Source organism: Coregonus clupeaformis, chromosome 25 (assembly GCF_020615455.1).
Source record: "Coregonus clupeaformis isolate EN_2021a chromosome 25, ASM2061545v1, whole genome shotgun sequence".
NCBI classification, from domain to species: domain Eukaryota; kingdom Metazoa; phylum Chordata; class Actinopteri; order Salmoniformes; family Salmonidae; genus Coregonus; species Coregonus clupeaformis.
The window spans coordinates 18,967,293-18,985,659 of record NC_059216.1 but is presented as its reverse complement, the minus strand read 5'-3'; the positions used below and the strand labels follow the sequence as shown (position 1 = coordinate 18,985,659).

Here is an 18,367-nt window from a genome sequence, read left to right as displayed (position 1 = left end):
AACTGGTGTCTGTGTCCCTATAAGCCCTGTGGTTGGTGTGGAGGTGGAACTGGTGTCTGTGTCCCTATAAGCCCTGGTGTCTGTGTCCCTATAAGCCCTGTGGTTGGTGCGGAGGTGGAACTGGTGTCTCTGTCCCTATAAGCCCTGTGGTTGGTGCGGAGGTGGAACTGGTGTCTGCGTCCCTATAAGCACTGTGGTTGGTGCGGAGGTGGAGCTGGTGTCTGTGTCCCTATAAGCCCTGTGGTTGGTGCGGAGCTGGTGTCTGCGTCCCTATAAGCCCTGTGGTTGGTGCGGAGGTGGAACTGGTGTCTGCGTCCCTATAAGCCCTGTGGTTGGTGCGGAGGTGGAGCTGGTGTCTGTGTCCCTATAAGCCCTGTGGTTGGTGCGGAGCTGGTGTCTGCGTCCCTATAAGCCCTGTGGTTGGTGCGGAGGTGGAGCTGGTGTCTGTGTCCCTACAAGCCCTGTGGTTGGTGTGGAGGTGGTGTCTGTGTCCCTATAAGTCCTGTGGTTGGTGCGGAGGTGGTGTCTGTGTCCCTATAAGCCCTGTTGTTGGTGTGGAGGTGGTGTCTGCGTCCCTATAAGTCCTGTGGTTGGTGTGGAGGTGGAGCTGGTGTCTGTGTCCCTACAAGCCCTGGTGTCTGTGTCCCTATAAGTCCTGTGGTTGGTGCGGAGGTGGTGTCTGTGTCCCTATAAGCCCTGTGGTTGGTGTGGAGGTGGTGTCTGTGTCCCTATAAGCCCTGTGGTTGGTGTGGAGGTGGTGTCTGCGTCCCTATAAGTCCTGTGGTTGGTGTGGAGCTGGTGTCTGTGTCCCTACAAGCCCTGGTGTCTGTGTCCCTATAAGTCCTGTGGTTGGTGTGGAGGTGGTGTCTGCGTCCCTATAAGTCCTGTGGTTGGTGCGGAGGTGGAACTGGTGTCTGCGTCCCTATAAGCCCTGTGGTTGTTGCGGAGGTGGAACTGGTGTCTGCGTCCCTATAAGCCCTGTGGTTGGTGCGGAGGTGGAGCTGGTGTCTGTGTCCCTATAAGCCCTGTGGTTGGTGCGGAGCTGGTGTCTGCGTCCCTATAAGCCCTGTGGTTGGTGCGGAGGTGGAGCTGGTGTCTGTGTCCCTATAAGCCCTGTGGTTGGTGTGGAGGTGGAGCTGGTGTCTGTGTCCCTACAAGCCCTGGTGTCTGTGTCCCTATAAGTCCTGTGGTTGGTGTGGAGGTGGTGTCTGTGTCCCTATAAGCCCTGTGGTTGGTGCGGAGGTGGAACTGGTGTCTGCGTCCCTATAAGCCCTGTGGTTGGTGCGGAGGTGGAACTGGTGTCTCTGTCCCTATAAGCCCTGCTGGTTGGTGCGGAGGTGGAGCTGGTGTCTGTGTCCCTATAAGCCCTGTGGTTGGTGCGGAGGTGGAGCTGGTGTCTGTGTCCCTATAAGCCCTGTGGTTGGTGTGGAGGTGTTGTCTGCGTCCCTATAAGCCCTGTGGTTGGTGCAGAGGTGGAACTGGTGTCTGTGTCCCTATAAGCCTTGTGGTTGGTGCGGAGGTGGAGCTGGTGTCAGCGTCCCTATAAGCCCTGTGGTTGGTGTGGAGGTGGAACTGGTGTCTGCGTCCCTATAAGCCCTGGTGTCTGTGTCCCTATAAGCCCTGTGGTTGGTGTGGAGGTGGAGCTGGTGTCTGTGTCCCTATAAGCCCTGGTGTCTGTGTCCCTATAAGCCCTGTGGTTGGTGTGGAGGTGGAGCTGGTGTCTGCGTCCCTATAAGCCCTGTGGTTGGTGTGGAGGCGGAACTGGTGTCTGTGTCCCTATAAGCCCTGTGGTTGGTGTGGAGGTGGTGTCTGTGTCCCTATAAGCCCTGTGGTTGGTGTGGAGGCGGAACTGGTGTCTGTATCCCTATAAGCCCTGTGGTTGGTGCGGAGGTGGAACTGGTGTCTGTGTCCCTATAAGCCCTGGTGTCTGTGTCCCTATAAGCCCTGTGGTTGGTTCTGAGGTGGAACTGGTGTCTGCGTCCCTATAAGCCCTGTGGTTGGTGCGGAGGTGGAACTGGTGTCTCTGTCCCTATAAGCCCTGTGGTTGGTGCGGAGGTGGAGCTGGTGTCTGCGTCCCTATAAGCCCTGTGGTTGGTGTGGAGGTGGAACTGGTGTCTGCGTCCCTATAAGCCCTGTGGTTGGTGCGGAGGTGGAGCTGGTGTCTGCGTCCCTATAAGCCCTGTGGTTGGTGTGGAGGTGGAACTGGTGTCTGTGTCCCTATAAGCGCTGTGGTTGGTGTGGAGGTGGAACTGGTGTCTGTGTCCCTATAAGCCCTGTGGTTGGTGTGGAGGTGGAACTGGTGTCTGCGTCCCTATAAGCCCTGTGGTTGGTGTGGAGGTGGTGTCTGTGTCCCTATAAGCCCTGTGGTTGGTGTGGAGGCGGAACTGGTGTCTGTATCCCTATAAGCCCTGTGGTTGGTGCGGAGGTGGAACTGGTGTCTGTGTCCCTATAAGCCCTGGTGTCTGTGTCCCTATAAGCCCTGTGGTTGGTTCTGAGGTGGAACTGGTGTCTGCGTCCCTATAAGCCCTGTGGTTGGTGCGGAGGTGGAACTGGTGTCTCTGTCCCTATAAGCCCTGTGGTTGGTGCGGAGGTTAGGGTTAGGGTTAGGGTTAGGAGCTGGTGTCTGCGTCCCTATAAGCCCTGTGGTTGGTGTGGAGGTGGAACTGGTGTCTGTGTCCCTATAAGCCCTGTGGTTGGTATGGAGGTGGAACTGGTGACTGAGTCCCTATAAGCCCTGTGGTTGGTGTGGAGCTGGTGACTGCGTCCCTATAAGCCCTGTGGTTGGTGTGGAGGTGGTGTCTGAGTCCTACCCTAATATAGCACACTACTTTTGACCAGAGCGCCCATGGGGAATAAAGTGCAGTTTGAGACGCACCACTGGTTTCTCAATCTCCGAGGGAAGCGCTCATTCTGACAGGAAGTGGCCTAGCTTTGAGGCTTCCAGCAACATGAGAACATTGTGGGTCGCTCTCTGTGTGGATCGCTCTTTGTGTCTGCGTCTCACTGCCCCCCTATTCTCTATAGTGCACTACTTTTGACCAGTGCCTTATGGGTAATAGTTCCTATATTAAGGAGTAGGGTGCCATTTGGGATGCAGACCTTGGTGTACTCTTCGGCGCCTCAATAACTCGCTGAAATGGTCCTCTTGCTGAAACGTTTGTGGTTCCCTGGCCTGTTGTTTGCTGCATATCTGAAATGGCAGCGTCAACAGGTCGTCTCTGCACTGTTAAAACAAGACATTTACAGTTGGGCTAACCATGTCAGCTTGACCCCTTCTCTTCTGGGCAATAAGAAAGGCTCTTGTATTGACATAAGGCTCTCAGCTCTATGTAGGCCCATGGAATCACCTCTACAAATTAAGCATTCTCAGAAGTGCTTGATATGAACGGCACTATTACAGTATTCTATTTCTAGCAGTTATGTATGAGGTTACTGGTTTCTTTAGAATTCCTCAGTTACTGCCAGTAAAAACACTGAACTGTGAAGCCCCTCTTGTCTTGAGGATGGAGCAGTGTAGTACAGATCTGTCTGTCTGTCTCGTAGTAGAGACGAGTAGGAAGAGATTGGTCTGTCTAGTGTCAGTGGAGACGTGAAGTACAGTACCGCTAAGAGGATTTAAAGCTAGAGTTAAATTGAGCTTCGCCACGCCAGGTAATTCTCAGAGAGAGAGCTATTTAAAGCTTGTTTTTCTTCTCTAGCTAGCTAACACGGATGGGCCATTCACGCCACACACAGATTTACCCTTCTCTCACTGCTCTGAGAACGATACTCCTAATCTAAATGGTTTGTATTATTGACGCTAAAGGACAATATTGCTAGTGGTTGGTTATGTGGCCAGGCCAGTGCCACCTGGCTCCTGTTGCTTCAGTCTTGTGCTCTGGTCCGTAGGCTATATGAGAAGTAGCACTGGTTGGTCGGTTGGGTCTGTGTTACCTTATTCCCTTTTTATACTGCACTACTTTGCCAAGGGCTCTGAATAGGGAATAGGGTGGCATTTGTGAGGCAGCCCGTGGCAACAGAGCACACAGGAGGACGTCTTCACTTCAGTAGACTCTCTTTAATCATACACACTAGTCGTCCTTTTATATTCAAAATGCCCCCTTTTTACTTGTATTCCCAACTGTAACGTCAGGGCTGTATCCATAAAGCATAGGAGTACTGATCTAGGATCAGTTCAACCTTTTATATCATTATGAATACGATTTATGTGGACAGCCGGGAGCTGGTCCAAGATCAGAACTTCTTCTCTGAGACACTTTAATGCAGGCCCCAGCCCTTCAGCTTCGCCACCTTCAAACCCACCCTGTCTGTGGACCTGTCCTTTTCTAGCCTGAGTTCCAGTCTGTTTGTGCTGTCATGCCAACTCCTTGTCATTTGCTTGACAATGAGCAGCAAATGGAGTTGGCAAGAGAGTACAAACAGATCTGGGATCAGGCTAGACCTGTCCTCTCCCCTGACAGAATCGAGAATGAAGGCCAAGTGTCACTTCTGCAGTAGTAGATCGGGGATAGGCTCACACGGTAGACTAAAAGGATAGGCCCAGAAATCTTGCTTGTTTGTAGGTGACCAAATACTTATTTTCCACCATAATTTGCAAATAAATTCATTAAAAATCCTACAATGTAATTTTCAGGATTTTTTTTTCTCAATTTGTCTGTCAAAGTTGACGTGTACCTATGATGAAAATTACAGGCCTCTCTCATCTTTTTAAGTGGGAGAACATGCACAATTGGTGGCTGACTAAATACTTTTTTTCCCCCACTGTATATCCAAAGTAGGGACTGGGGTTTGAAATCATTTTACTATTAGAATAGTATAATGAATTTTTGTTGGATATCCGGATAGTGGAAATATGTTATTGAGGGCAGTTTTTGTGTGTAATTTATATGTAAATTTTTTAAAACCCTGTACATTTTTTAAACTTGAGCACTGCTGCGCGAGCGAGAGGCTGGCCCTCTATTTGCTGCAGCTGCAGAGGTGCCGGTGAGATGGGAGCGAGCAGGCGGAGGCAGAGAGAGAGAGACTCTACTAAGCTACAGACAAGACTAGCTAACTTGTAGCAGCCACAATCTTATACTGAACAAAAATCAAAAACGCAACATGTAAAGTGTTGGTCCCATGTTTCACGAGCTAAAATAAAATATCCCATAAATGTTCCATATGCACAAAAAGCTTATTTCTCTGAAATGTTGTGCACAAATTTGTTTAAATCCCTGTTAGTGAGCATTTTTCATTTGCCAAGATAATCCATCCACCTGACAGGTGTGGCATATCAAGACGCTGATTGAACAGCATGATCATTACACAGGTGCACCTTGTGCACCTCAAAATTTGAGACGTCTGTGGCAATGTCTTGTGTGACAATACTGCACATTTTAGAGTGGCAGTTTTGTCACACAAGACATTGCCACAGATGTCTCAAATTTTGAGGAAGTGTGCAATTGGCATGCTGACTGCAGGAATGTCCACCAGAGCTATTGCCAGAGAATGGCGTGTAGCTCAGTTGGTAGAGCATGGCGTTTGCAACGCCAGGGTGGTGGGTTCGATTCCCACGGGGGGCCAGTATGAAAATGTATGCACTCACTTAACTGTAAGTCGCTCTGGATAAGAGCGTCTGCTAAATGACTAAAATGTCAAATATGTTCATTTCTCTACCATAAGCTGCCTCCAATATTCTTTTAGAGGATTTGAGAGTACATCCAACCGGCCTCACAACCGCAGACCACGTGTAACCAGGCCAGCCCAGGACCTACACATCCGGCGGCTTCACCTGCGGCATAGCCTGAGACGAACCACCCGGACACACGGACAGCTGATGAAACCGTGGGTTTGCACAACCGAAGAATTTCTGCACAATCTGTCAGAAACCGTCTCAGGGAAGCTCATCTGCGTGTTCGTCATCCTCACCAGGGCCTTGACCTGACTGTAGTTCGGCGTCGTAACCGGCATCAGTGGGCAAATTCTCCCCTTCGAAGGCCACAAGCACGCTGGAGAAGTGTGTTCTTCACGGATGAATCCCAGTTTAAACTGTACCAGGCAGATGGCATCCTGTGGGCGAGCAGTTTGCTGATGCCAACATTGTGAACAGAGTGCACCATGGTGGGGTTATGGTATGGTCAGTCATAAGCTATGGACAACGAACACAATTGCATTTTATCGTTGGCAATTTAAATACTGTGGCGAGATCCTGAGGCCCGTTGTCGTGCCGTTCATCCACTGCCATCACCTCATGTTTCAGCGTGATAATAGGATCACCACTTTATTTTAAGAATGTGAAATGTCAGAATAATAGTAGAGAGAATGATTTATTTCAGCTTTTATTTCTTTCATCACATTCCCAGTGGATCAGAAGTTTACATACACTCAATTAGTATTTGGTAGCATTGCCTTTAAATTGTTTAACTTGGGTGAAACGTTTTGGGTAGCCTTCCACAAGCATACATTTTTCATAGTGGCCCCCCGTGAGAAACGAACCCACAACCCTGGCGTTGCAAGCGCCATGCTTGTAGCCAACTGAGCTACATGCACTGTCAACTGTGGGACCTTATATAGACAGGTGTGTGTCTTTCCAAATCATGTCCAATCAATTGAATTTACCACAGGTGGACTCCAATCAAGTTGTAGAAACATCTCAAGGATGATCAATGGAAACAGGATTTACCTGAGCTCAATTTCGAGTCTCATAGCAAAGGGGCTGAATACTTACGTAAATAAGATATTTCTGTTTTGTATTTTTAATACATTTGAAAAAAAATCTAAAAACATGTTTTCGCTTTCTCATTATGGGGTATTGTGTGTAGATCGCTGAGAAAAATGTGTAATTTAATCCATTTTAGAATAAGGCTGTAACGTACCAAAATGTGGAAAAAGTCAAGCGGTCTGAATACTTTCCGAAGGCACTGTATGTTGCAGCTTTAGCAACACAGACAGCGTGATAAACACTGTTGATGTTCTGTGGTGGTCGCTGCAGCATGGAGGAGAGAGAAAGAGACAATGGGTGCTAGTCACAGTCACTCGCTGTCTTTTTATTTATTTTCTACTAAGCGCAGCAAGTCTGAGACTGGCACAATCAATTCAATTGCTGGTCAGACTCCCTCTAGTCATTTGTTTCTTGTCTTAATTATTTAATCAAACAGTGTGCTTAAAGCATCAGAGAAGCTCAGTGAATATAGTTGATTTGATTTAAAAATACATAGGATGTGTCAATATATGGAACAATACAATGTTTTAAAATGTCAACCAATCGATTGGTCGAAAGAACAGAGGACTCTTGGTCGACCAAGATTTTTTTTTTGCCGGGGACAGCCCTACTCTGGATTGACGTGTATTAGAGCGTGTTCCAGTTCTCAACGATATCCACAAACTTGAAGCCATTGAAGAGGGCCACAATCAACAGCCTGATCAACTCTTTGCGAAGGAGATGTGTCGCGCTGCATGAGGCAAATGGTGGTCTCACCAGATGCTGACTGGTTTTCTGATCCACGCCCCTAACTTTTTTTGGTGACCAAAATATCAGTTTCTGTATTCACAGTCGTAAAATCCATAGATTTTATTTTTTGTATATATATTTATTGTATTATTTGGGGGGAATTTTACCCCCTTTTTCTCCCCAATTTCGATCTTGTCTCATCGCTGCTATTCCCCACTGGGCTCGGTAGAGGCGAAGGTGAAACATGACCCGCCAAACCGCGCTTCATAACACCCGCCTGCTTAACCCCGAAGCCAGCTGCACCAATGTGTCGGAGGAAACACCGTTCAACGGACGACCGAGGTCAGCCTGCAGGCGCCCGGCCCGCCACAAGGAGTCGCTAGAGCGCGATGAGCCAAGTAAAGCCACCCCGGCCAAACCCTCCCCTAACCCAGACGACGCTGGGCCAATTGTGCGCCGCCCTATGGGACTCCCGGTCACGGCCGGTTGTGACACAGCCTGGGATCGAACCCGGGTCTGTAGTGACGCCTCAAGCACTGCGATGCAGTGCCTTAGAACGTTGCGCCACACGGGAGGCCCTAATCAATTTATTTCAATTGACAGATTTCCTTATATGAACTGTAACTCAGTAACAGTTTTGAAATTGTTGCATTTATATTTTTGTTCAGTGTATTTATCATCCCATAGAACAGTGCCTGTCTTGACTGGAGTAACCTAGAGAACCTAGACAGCTATAGCTAGCTGGGCTAATTTGAGGCCACATTTAGCGTTTTCTTCCCAACCCCATTCAGATAAAAACAGCCTACCTGTTCATTGCTCCTTGTAGCCTGCTCCTTCTCATTTCACTAACGTTTAATTCCGTAATTTTATTCCATCTTACATTGCATTGTTGGCAGGTAGCTTAGTGGTTAAGAGTATTGTGCTAGTAACCGAACGGTCGCTGGTTCTAATCCCCGAGCCGACTAGGTGAAAACTCTGTCGATATGCCCTTGAGCAAGGCACTTAACCCTAATTGCTCCTGTAAGTCGCTCTGGATAAGAGCGTCTGCTAAATGACAAAAAAATAAATCTATATACGTAAAGAAAAAATACGATATATATATAAAGAATGTGAGATGCGTTTTGCCACCTTATGATATTTTTTTATAAATGTTTTGCTCTAGATTGCAGCAGATGGCAGGTACAGGTGGAACGCCTCACTCAGCAGCATCCCCATGTTTAAAAAACCAATCCTGGTACATGATGATGTGCTCCCAGCTCTCTAGTCTAGAAGCCAGAGCTCTGGCGGTCCTCTCCTAGCAGAGTAAACACACACAGATGGAGAGCATGAGATGCTATGGCTTTTGAGCTGCAGCTGACGGTCCTCTCCTAGCAGTGTGAGGAGGAAGCAGCTAGCTCCTGATTTGATATCCAGCGGACTCCTGTGTCATGTGTTAATGTGTTCCAGGGCCCGTTCTCTTTGTCTCCTTCCTGGGTCTGTCTCTGGCTATGTCACAAATGCCACCCTATTCCCTATATGGTGCACTACTTTTGACCAGAGCTCGATGGGACCTGGCCAAAAGTAGTGCACTACATAGGGAATAGGGTGCCAGTTGAGATGCACTCTCTGTCTCACTGGCTGCTGAATTGAGAGCAGATGGCGTCGCTGCAGTGCATAGTTTTAGACTCCTGCTTCCTCTTACCAAAAGGGATGCATGAAGTCCAACAGAACTCAACCGATACACAGTCTAGACCAGGGTTGCCCAACCCTGTTCCTGGAGAGCTACCGTCCTGTAGGTTTTCGCTCCAACCCAAGGTGTTACTAACCTGATTCATTTTACGAAAACGAGGCACACGCCAGATAGCTAGCAACAATAGCAAGAAGCTGCCATGTGGGGAATCGCAGGCGGCTCGTTTCAGCTAGTTTTATCCTGTGTTCTTGATCCCATGTCTTGTTTTGAGGTGTTTTGACTGATGTCACGTCAATGCTAATATGGCTGAAATTCGCTAGCTAGCTAACCAACAACTGTAGCGATGTATTAGAGTGCTCATTCTGCACATTTTATTTCTGTTTTCAATAAACATTGGAGACTAAATATAGGTTACATGTTGTCAACAATCTAAGCCAGGACTGCCCAACCCTGTTCCTGGAGAGCTACCCTCCTGTAGGTTTTTTGCTCCAACCCTAATCTAGCGCACCTGATTCTAATAATTAGCAGGTTGATAAAATGAATCAGGTTAGTAACACCTGGGGTTGGAGGCGAAAAACCTACAGGAGGGCAGCTCTCCAGGAACAGGGTTGGGCAACCCTGGTCTAGATGTTACAGTGGTGGTAGTGGTGGTGCTATGTTAGCGACAGCAGCTAGTAGCTAGCTGAACACTCTGCGTGTGTATATTTATAGGAATTCAAGCGAATCACAGACCGTCTACACTAGATACTACCTACCTGAACTCCGTACGACGTAATAGTTTATAGGACACCGTTTAGTTCATTTTGTTCATATGCAGCGTGGCTGTGGTATGATATAAACTGTAGAAGTATTAATTCATCCGGCCATATTGAAATGGTGGCGTAAAGTCCTCCGTGGTTTGGAGCATGGCAAAGCAAGCGGAAAGATTTAGTGATAAGTAAAATATTGTGATTGTCCAGTCCAACGTGTTTAACTTTTCCTGCACTAAATATGAAGTCTAGAAGTATACCGTGATGGTCTGATAGTAGTCACTGTTGCAATATGAAGTCTAGAAGTATACCGTGATGGTCTGATAGTAGTCACTGTTGCAATATGAAGTCTAGAAGTATACCGTGATGGTCTGATAGTAGTCACTGTTGCAATATGAAGTCTAGAAGTATACCGTGATGGTCTGATAGTAGTCACTGTTGCAATATGAAGTCTAGAAGTATACCGTGATGGTCTGATAGTAGTCACTGTTGCAATATGAAGTCTAGAAGTATACCGTGATGGTCTGATAGTAGTCACTGTTGCAATAGGAAGTCTAGAAGTATACCGTGATGGTCTGATAGTAGTCACTGTTGCAATATGACGTCTAGAAGTATACCGTGATGGTCTGGTAGTAGTCACTGTTGCAATATGAAGTCTAGAAGTATACCGTGATGGTCTGATAGTAGTCACTGTTGCAATATGAAGTCTAGAAGTATACCGTGATGGTCTGATAGTAGTCACTGTTGCAATATGAAGTCTAGAAGTATACCGTGTTGGTCTGATAGTAGTCACTGTTGCAATATGAAGTCTAGAAGTATACCGTGATGGTCTGATAGTAGTCACTGTTGCAATATGAAGTCTAGAAGTATACCGTGTTGGTCTGATAGTAGTCACTGTTGCAATATGAAGTCTAGAAGTATACCGTGATGGTCTGATAGTAGTCACTGTTGCAATAGGAAGTCTAGAAGTATACCGTGATGGTCTGATAGTAGTCACTGTTGCAATATGAAGTCTAGAAGTATACCGTGATGGTCTGATAGTAGTCACTGTTGCAATATGAAGTCTAGAAGTATACCGTGATGGTCTGATAGTAGTCACTGTTGCAACAGGAAGTCTAGAAGTATACCGTGATGGTCTGATAGTAGTCACTGTTGCAATATGAAGTCTAGAAGTATACCGTGATGGTCTGATAGTAGTCACTGTTGCAATATGAAGTCTAGAAGTATACCGTGATGGTCTGATAGTAGTCACTGTTGCAATATGAAGTCTAGAAGTATACCGTGATGGTCTGATAGTAGTCACTGTTGCAATATGAAGTCTAGAAGTGTACCGTGATGGTCTGATAGTAGTCACTGTTGCAATATGAAGTCTAGAAGTGTACCGTGATGGTCTGATAGTAGTCACTGTTGCAATATGAAGTCTAGAAGTATACCGTGATGGTCTGATAGTAGTCACTGTTGCAATATGAAGTCTAGAAGTATACCGTGATGGTCTGATAGTAGTCACTGTTGCAATATGACGTCTAGAAGTATACCGTGATGGTCTGATAGTAGTCACTGTTGCAATATGAAGTCTAGAAGTATACCGTGATGGTCTGATAGTAGTCACTGTTGCAATATGAAGTCTAGAAGTATACCGTGATGGTCTGATAGTAGTCACTGTTGCAATATGAAGTCTAGAAGTATACCGTGATGGTCTGATAGTAGTCACTGTTGCAATATGAAGTCTAGAAGTATACCGTGATGGTCTGATAGTAGTCACTGTTGCAATATGAAGTCTAGAAGTATACCGTGATGGTCTGATAGTAGTCACTGTTGCAATATGAAGTCTAGAAGTATACCGTGATGGTCTGATAGTAGTCACTGTTGCAATATGAAGTCTAGAAGTATACCGTGATGGTCTGATAGTAGTCACTGTTGCAATATGAAGTCTAGAAGTATACCGTGATGGTCTGATAGTAGTCACTGTTGCAATATGAAGTCTAGAAGTATACCGTGATGGTCTGATAGTAGTCACTGTTGCAATATGAAGTCTAGAAGTATACCGTGATGGTCTGATAGTAGTCACTGTTGCAATATGAAGTCTAAAGTATACCGTGATGGTCTGATAGTAGTCACTGTTGCAATATGAAGTCTAGAAGTATACCGTGATGGTCTGATAGTAGTCACTGTTGCAATATGAAGTCTAGAAGTATACCGTGATGGTCTGATAGTAGTCACTGTTGCAATATGAAGTCTAGAAGTATACCGTGATGGTCTGATAGTAGTCACTGTTGCAATATGAAGTCTAGAAGTATACCGTGATGGTCTGATAGTAGTCACTGTTGCAATATGAAGTCTAGAAGTATACCGTGATGGTCTGATAGTAGTCACTGTTGCAATATGAAGTCTAGAAGTATACCGTGATGGTCTGATAGTAGTCACTGTTGCAATATGAAGTCTAGAAGTATACCGTGATGGTCTGATAGTAGTCACTGTTGCAATATGAAGTCTAGAAGTATACCGTGATGGTCTGATAGTAGTCACTGTTGCAATATGAAGTCTAGAAGTATACCGTGATGGTCTGATAGTAGTCACTGTTGCAATATGAAGTCTAGAAGTATACCGTGATGGTCTGATAGTAGTCACTGTTGCAATATGAAGTCTAGAAGTATACCGTGATGGTCTGATAGTAGTCACTGTTGCAATATGAAGTCTAGATGTATACCGTGATGGTCTGATAGTCACTGTTGCAATATGACGTCTAGAAGTATACCGTGATGGTCTGATAGTAGTCACTGTTGCAATATGAAGTCTAGAAGTATACCGTGATGGTCTGATAGTAGTCACTGTTGCAATATGAAGTCTAGAAGTATACCGTGATGGTCAGATAGTAGTCACTGTTGCAATATGAAGTCTAGAAGTATACCGTGATGGTCTGATAGTAGTCACTGTTGCAATAGGAAGTCTAGAAGTATACCGTGATGGTCTGATAGTAGTCACTGTTGCAATATGAAGTCTAGAAGTATACCGTGATGGTCTGATAGTAGTCACTGTTGCAATATGAAGTCTAGAAGTATACCGTGATGGTCTGATAGTAGTCACTGTTGCAATATGAAGTCTAGAAGTGTACCGTGATGGTCTGATAGTAGTCACTGTTGCAATATGAAGTCTAGAAGTATACCGTGATGGTCTGATAGTAGTCACTGTTGCAATATGAAGTCTAGAAGTATACCGTGATGGTCTGATAGTAGTCACTGTTGCAATATGAAGTCTAGAAGTATACCGTGATGGTCTGATAGTAGTCACTGTTGCAATATGAAGTCTAGAAGTATACCGTGATGGTCTGATAGTAGTCACTGTTGCAATATGAAGTCTAGAAGTATACCGTGATGGTCTGATAGTAGTCACTGTTGCAATATGAAGTCTAGAAGTATACCGTGATGGTCTGATAGTAGTCACTGTTGCAATATGAAGTCTAGGAAGTATACCGTGATGGTCTGATAGTAGTCACTGTTGCAATATGAAGTCTAGAAGTATACCGTGATGGTCTGATAGTAGTCACTGTTGCAATATGAAGTCTAGAAGTATACCGTGATGGTCTGATAGTAGTCACTGTTGCAATATGAAGTCTAGAAGTATACCGTGATGGTCTGATAGTAGTCACTGTTGCAATATGAAGTCTAGAAGTATACCGTGATGGTCTGATAGTAGTCACTGTTGCAATATGAAGTCTAGAAGTGTACCGTGATGGTCTGATAGTAGTCACTGTTGCAATATGAAGTCTAGAAGTATACCGTGATGGTCTGATAGTAGTCACTGTTGCAATATGAAGTCTAGAAGTATACCGTGATGGTGTGATAGTAGTCACTGTTGCAATATGACGTCTAGAAGTATACCGTGATGGTCTGATAGTAGTCACTGTTGCAATATGAAGTCTAGAAGTATACCGTGATGGTCTGATAGTAGTCACTGTTGCAATATGAAGTCTAGAAGTATACCGTGATGGTCTGATAGTAGTCACTGTTGCAATATGAAGTCTAGAAGTATACCGTGATGGTCTGATAGTAGTCACTGTTGCAATATGAAGTCTAGAAGTATACCGTGATGGTCTGATAGTAGTCACTGTTGCAATATGAAGTCTAGAAGTATACCGTGATGGTCTGATAGTAGTCACTGTTGCAATATGAAGTCTAGAAGTATACCGTGATGGTCTGATAGTAGTCACTGTTGCAATATGAAGTCTAGAAGTATACCGTGATGGTCTGATAGTAGTCACTGTTGCAATATGAAGTCTAGAAGTGTACCGTGATGGTCTGATAGTAGTCACTGTTGCAATATGAAGTCTAGAAGTATACCGTGATGGTCTGATAGTAGTCACTGTTGCAATATGAAGTCTAGAAGTATACCGTGATGGTGTGATAGTAGTCACTGTTGCAATATGACGTCTAGAAGTATACCGTGATGGTCTGATAGTAGTCACTGTTGCAATATGAAGTCTAGAAGTATACCGTGATGGTCTGATAGTAGTCACTGTTGCAATATGAAGTCTAGAAGTATACCGTGATGGTCTGATAGTAGTCACTGTTGCAATATGAAGTCTAGAAGTATACCGTGATGGTCTGATAGTAGTCACTGTTGCAATATGAAGTCTAGAAGTATACCGTGATGGTCTGATAGTAGTCACTGTTGCAATATGAAGTCTAGAAGTATACCGTGATGGTCTGATAGTAGTCACTGTTGCAATATGAAGTCTAGAAGTATACCGTGATGGTCTGATAGTAGTCACTGTTGCAATATGAAGTCTAGAAGTATACCGTGATGGTCTGATAGTAGTCACTGTTGCAATATGAAGTCTAGAAGTATACCGTGATGGTCTGATAGTAGTCACTGTTGCAATATGACGTCTAGAAGTATACCGTGATGGTCTGATAGTAGTTGCTGTAGTTCTGTCAAGTCCTATCGTTACTCAAAGGGGAATATTGTTGTGTGTGTGTGCGTGTGACTCTCTGTGTGTGTGTCTGTCTCTCTCTCTCTTTCTCTCGTCTCTGTGTGTGTGTGTGTGTGTTTCTACATCTGATTTGGCTGTGTTTCTACATCTGATTTGGCTGTGTTTCTACATCTGATTTGGCTGTGTTTCTACATCTGATTTGGCTGTGTTTCTACATCTGATTTGGCTGTGTTTCTACATCTGATTTGGCTGTGTTTCTGTCTCTCTGCTTCCAGGGGACGACTTCTCCATCATCCAGCAGGAGATCTTCATGGTGAAGGAATGCATGCACCACAACATAGTGGCCTACTTCGGGAGTTACCTCTGGTAAGAGCCAAGACAACACTCAATACCAGGGATGTTACAAATTATCCCTAGGGACCAGCGTTACCTCTGGTAAGAGCCAAGACAACACTCAATACCAGGCACCCTATTCCCTAGGGCCCAGCGTTACCTCTGGTAAGAGCCAAGACAACACTCAATACCAGGGATGTTACAAATGATCCCTAGGGACCAGCGTTACCTCTGGTAAGAGCCAAGACAACACTCAATACCAGGGATGTTACAAATGATCCCTAGGGACCAGCGTTACCTCTGGTAAGAGCCAAGACCACACTCAATACCAGGATCCCTAGGGACCAGCGTTACCTCTGGTAAGAGCCAAGACCACACTCAATACCAGGGATGTTACAAATGATCCCTAGGGACCAGCGTTACCTCTGGTAAGAGCCAAGACAACACTCAATACCTACCAGCACTCTGTATCTGAGTGAGGTGGTGATAGTCTAGCCGCGGGAGGAGGTGATAGTCTAGCCGCGGGAGGAGGGGATAGTCTAGCCGCGGGAGGAGGGGATAGTCTAGCCGCGGGAGGAGGGGATAGTCTAGCCGCGGGAGGAGGGGATAGTCTAGCCGCGGGAGGAGGGGATAGTCTAGCCGCGGGAGGAGGGGATAGTCTAGCCGCGGGAGGAGGGGATAGTCTAGCCGCGGGAGGAGGGGATAGTCTAGCCGCGGGAGGAGGGGATAGTCTAGCCGCGGGAGGAGGGGATAGTCTAGCCGCGGGAGGAGGGGATAGTCTAGCCGCGGGAGGAGGGGATAGTCTAGCCGCGGGAGGAGGGGATAGTCTAGCCGCGGGAGGAGGGGATAGTCTAGCCGCGGGAGGAGGGTCAGGAGGGGATAGTCTGTAGCTGAGTGGGGTCAGGAGGGGATAGTCTGTAGCTGAGCGGGGTCAGGAGGGGATAGTCTGTAGCTGAGTGGGGATAGTCTGTAGCTGAGTGGGGTCAGGAGGGGATAGTCTGTAGCTGAGCGGGGTCAGGAGGGGATAGTCTGTAGCTGAGTGGGGATAGTCTGTAGCTGAGCGGGGTCAGGAGGGGATAGTCTGTAGCTGAGTGGGGTCAGGAGGGGATAGTCTGTAGCTGAGTGGGGATAGTCTGTAGCTGAGTGGGGTCAGGAGGGGATAGTCTGTAGCTGAGCGGGGTCAGGAGGGGATAGTCTGTAGCTGAGTGGGGTCAGGAGGGGATAGTCTGTAGCTGAGTGGGGATAGTCTGTAGCTGAGTGGGGTCAGGGGGGATAGTCTGTAGCTGAGTGGGGTCAGGAGGGGATAGTCTGTAGCTGAGTGGGGTCAGGAGGGGATAGTCTGTAGCTGAGTGGGGGATAGTCTGTAGCTGAGTGGGGTCAGGAGGGGATAGTCTGTAGCTGAGTGGGGATAGTCTGTAGCTGAGTGGGGTCAGGAGGGGATAGTCTGTAGCTGAGCGGGGTCAGGAGGGGATAGTCTGTAGCTGAGTGGGGTCAGGAGGGGATAGTCTGTAGCTGAGTGGGGATAGTCTGTAGCTGAGTGGGGTCAGGGGGGGATAGTCTGTAGCTGAGTGGGGTCAGGAGGGGATAGTCTGTAGCTGAGTGGGGTCAGGAGGGGATAGTCTGTAGCTGAGTGGGGATAGTCTGTAGCTGAGTGGGGTCAGGAGGGGATAGTCTGTAGCTGAGTGGGGATAGTCTGTAGCTGAGCGGGGTCAGGAGGGGATAGTCTGTAGCTGAGTGGGGATAGTCTGTAGCTGAGTGGGGTCAGGAGGGGATAGTCTGTAGCTGAGTGGGGTCAGGAGGGGATAGTCTGTAGCTGAGTGGGGTCAGGAGGGGATAGTCTGTAGCTGAGTGGGGATAGTCTGTAGCTGAGTGGGGATAGTCTGTAGCTGAGTGGGGTCAGGAGGGGATAGTCTGTAGCTGAGCGGGGTCAGGAGGGGATAGTCTGTAGCTGAGTGGGGATAGTCTGTAGCTGAGTGGGATCAGGAGGGGATAGTCTGTAGCTGAGTGGGGATAGTCTGTAGCTGAGTGGGGTCAGGAGGGGATAGTCTGTAGCTGAGTGGGGTCAGGAGGGGATAGTTTGTAGCTGAGTGGGGTCAGGAGGGGATAGTCTGTAGCTGAGTGGGGTCAGGAGGGGATAGTCTGTAGCTGAGCGGGGTCAGGAGGGGATAGTCTGTAGCTGAGTGGGGTCAGGAGGGGATAGTCTGTAGCTGAGTGGGGTCAGGAGGGGATAGTCTGTAGCTGAGTGGGGTCAGGAGGGGATAGTCTGTAGCTGAGTGGGGTCAGGAGGGGATAGTCTGTAGCTGAGTGGGGATAGTCTGTAGCTGAGCGGGATCAGGAGGGTATAGTCTGTAGCTGAGTGGGGGATAGTCTGTAGCTGAGTGGGGTCAGGAGGGGGATAGTCTGTAGCTGAGTGGGGTCAGGAGGGGATAGTCTGTAGCTGAGTGGGGTCAGGAGGGGATAGTCTGTAGCTGAGTGGGGATAGTCTGTAGCTGAGCGGGATCAGGAGGGGATAGTCTGTAGCTGAGTGGGGATAGTCTGTAGCTGAGCGGGGTCAGGAGGGGATAGTCTGTAGCTGAGTGGGGTCAGGAGGGGATAGTCTGTAGCTGAGTGGGGATAGTCTGTAGCTGAGCGGGGTCAGGAGGGGATAGTCTGTAGCTGAGTGGGGATAGTCTGTAGCTGAGTGGGGTCAGGAGGGGATAGTCTGTAGCTGAGTGGGGTCAGGAGGGGATAGTCTGTAGCTGAGTGGGGTCAGGAGGGGATAGTCTGTAGCTGAGTGGGGTCAGGAGGGGATAGTCTGTAGCTGAGTGGGGTCAGGAGGGGATAGTCTGTAGCTGAGTGGGGATAGTCTGTAGCTGAGTGGGGATAGTCTGTAGCTGAGTGGGGATAGTCTGTAGCTGAGTGGGGTCAGGAGGGGATAGTCTGTAGCTGAGTGGGGTCAGGAGGGGATAGTCTGTAGCTGAGTGGGGATAGTCTGTAGCTGAGTGGGGATAGTCTGTAGCTGAGTGGGGTCAGGAGGGGATAGTTTGTAGCTGAGTGGGGTCAGGAGGGGATAGTCTGTAGCTGAGTGGGGATAGTCTGTAGCTGAGTGGGGTCAGGGGGGGATAGTCTGTAGCTGAATGGGGTCAGGAGGGGATAGTCTGTAGCTGAGCGGGGTCAGGAGGGGATAGTCTGTAGCTGAGCGGGGTCAGGAGGGGATAGTCTGTAGCTGAGTGGGGATAGTCTGTAGCTGAGTGGGGTCAGGAGGGGATAGTCTGTAG

At 47.5% G+C, this 18,367-nt stretch overlaps 1 protein-coding gene across 5 annotated transcripts in view; it reads left to right on the top strand.

Moving 5' to 3' along the window:
• The window catches only part of map4k5 (mitogen-activated protein kinase kinase kinase kinase 5), a 132,922-nt gene that overhangs the window by 15,849 nt on the left and 98,706 nt on the right, over positions 1–18,367 (top strand). For all 5 annotated transcript variants that reach the window (XM_041847345.2, XM_041847347.2, XM_041847349.2 and 2 more), the window contains exon 4: positions 15,053–15,143. In XM_041847345.2, coding sequence (XP_041703279.1) covers positions 15,053–15,143 — 91 coding nt within the window. The remainder of the gene's footprint in view (positions 1–15,052; positions 15,144–18,367) is intronic.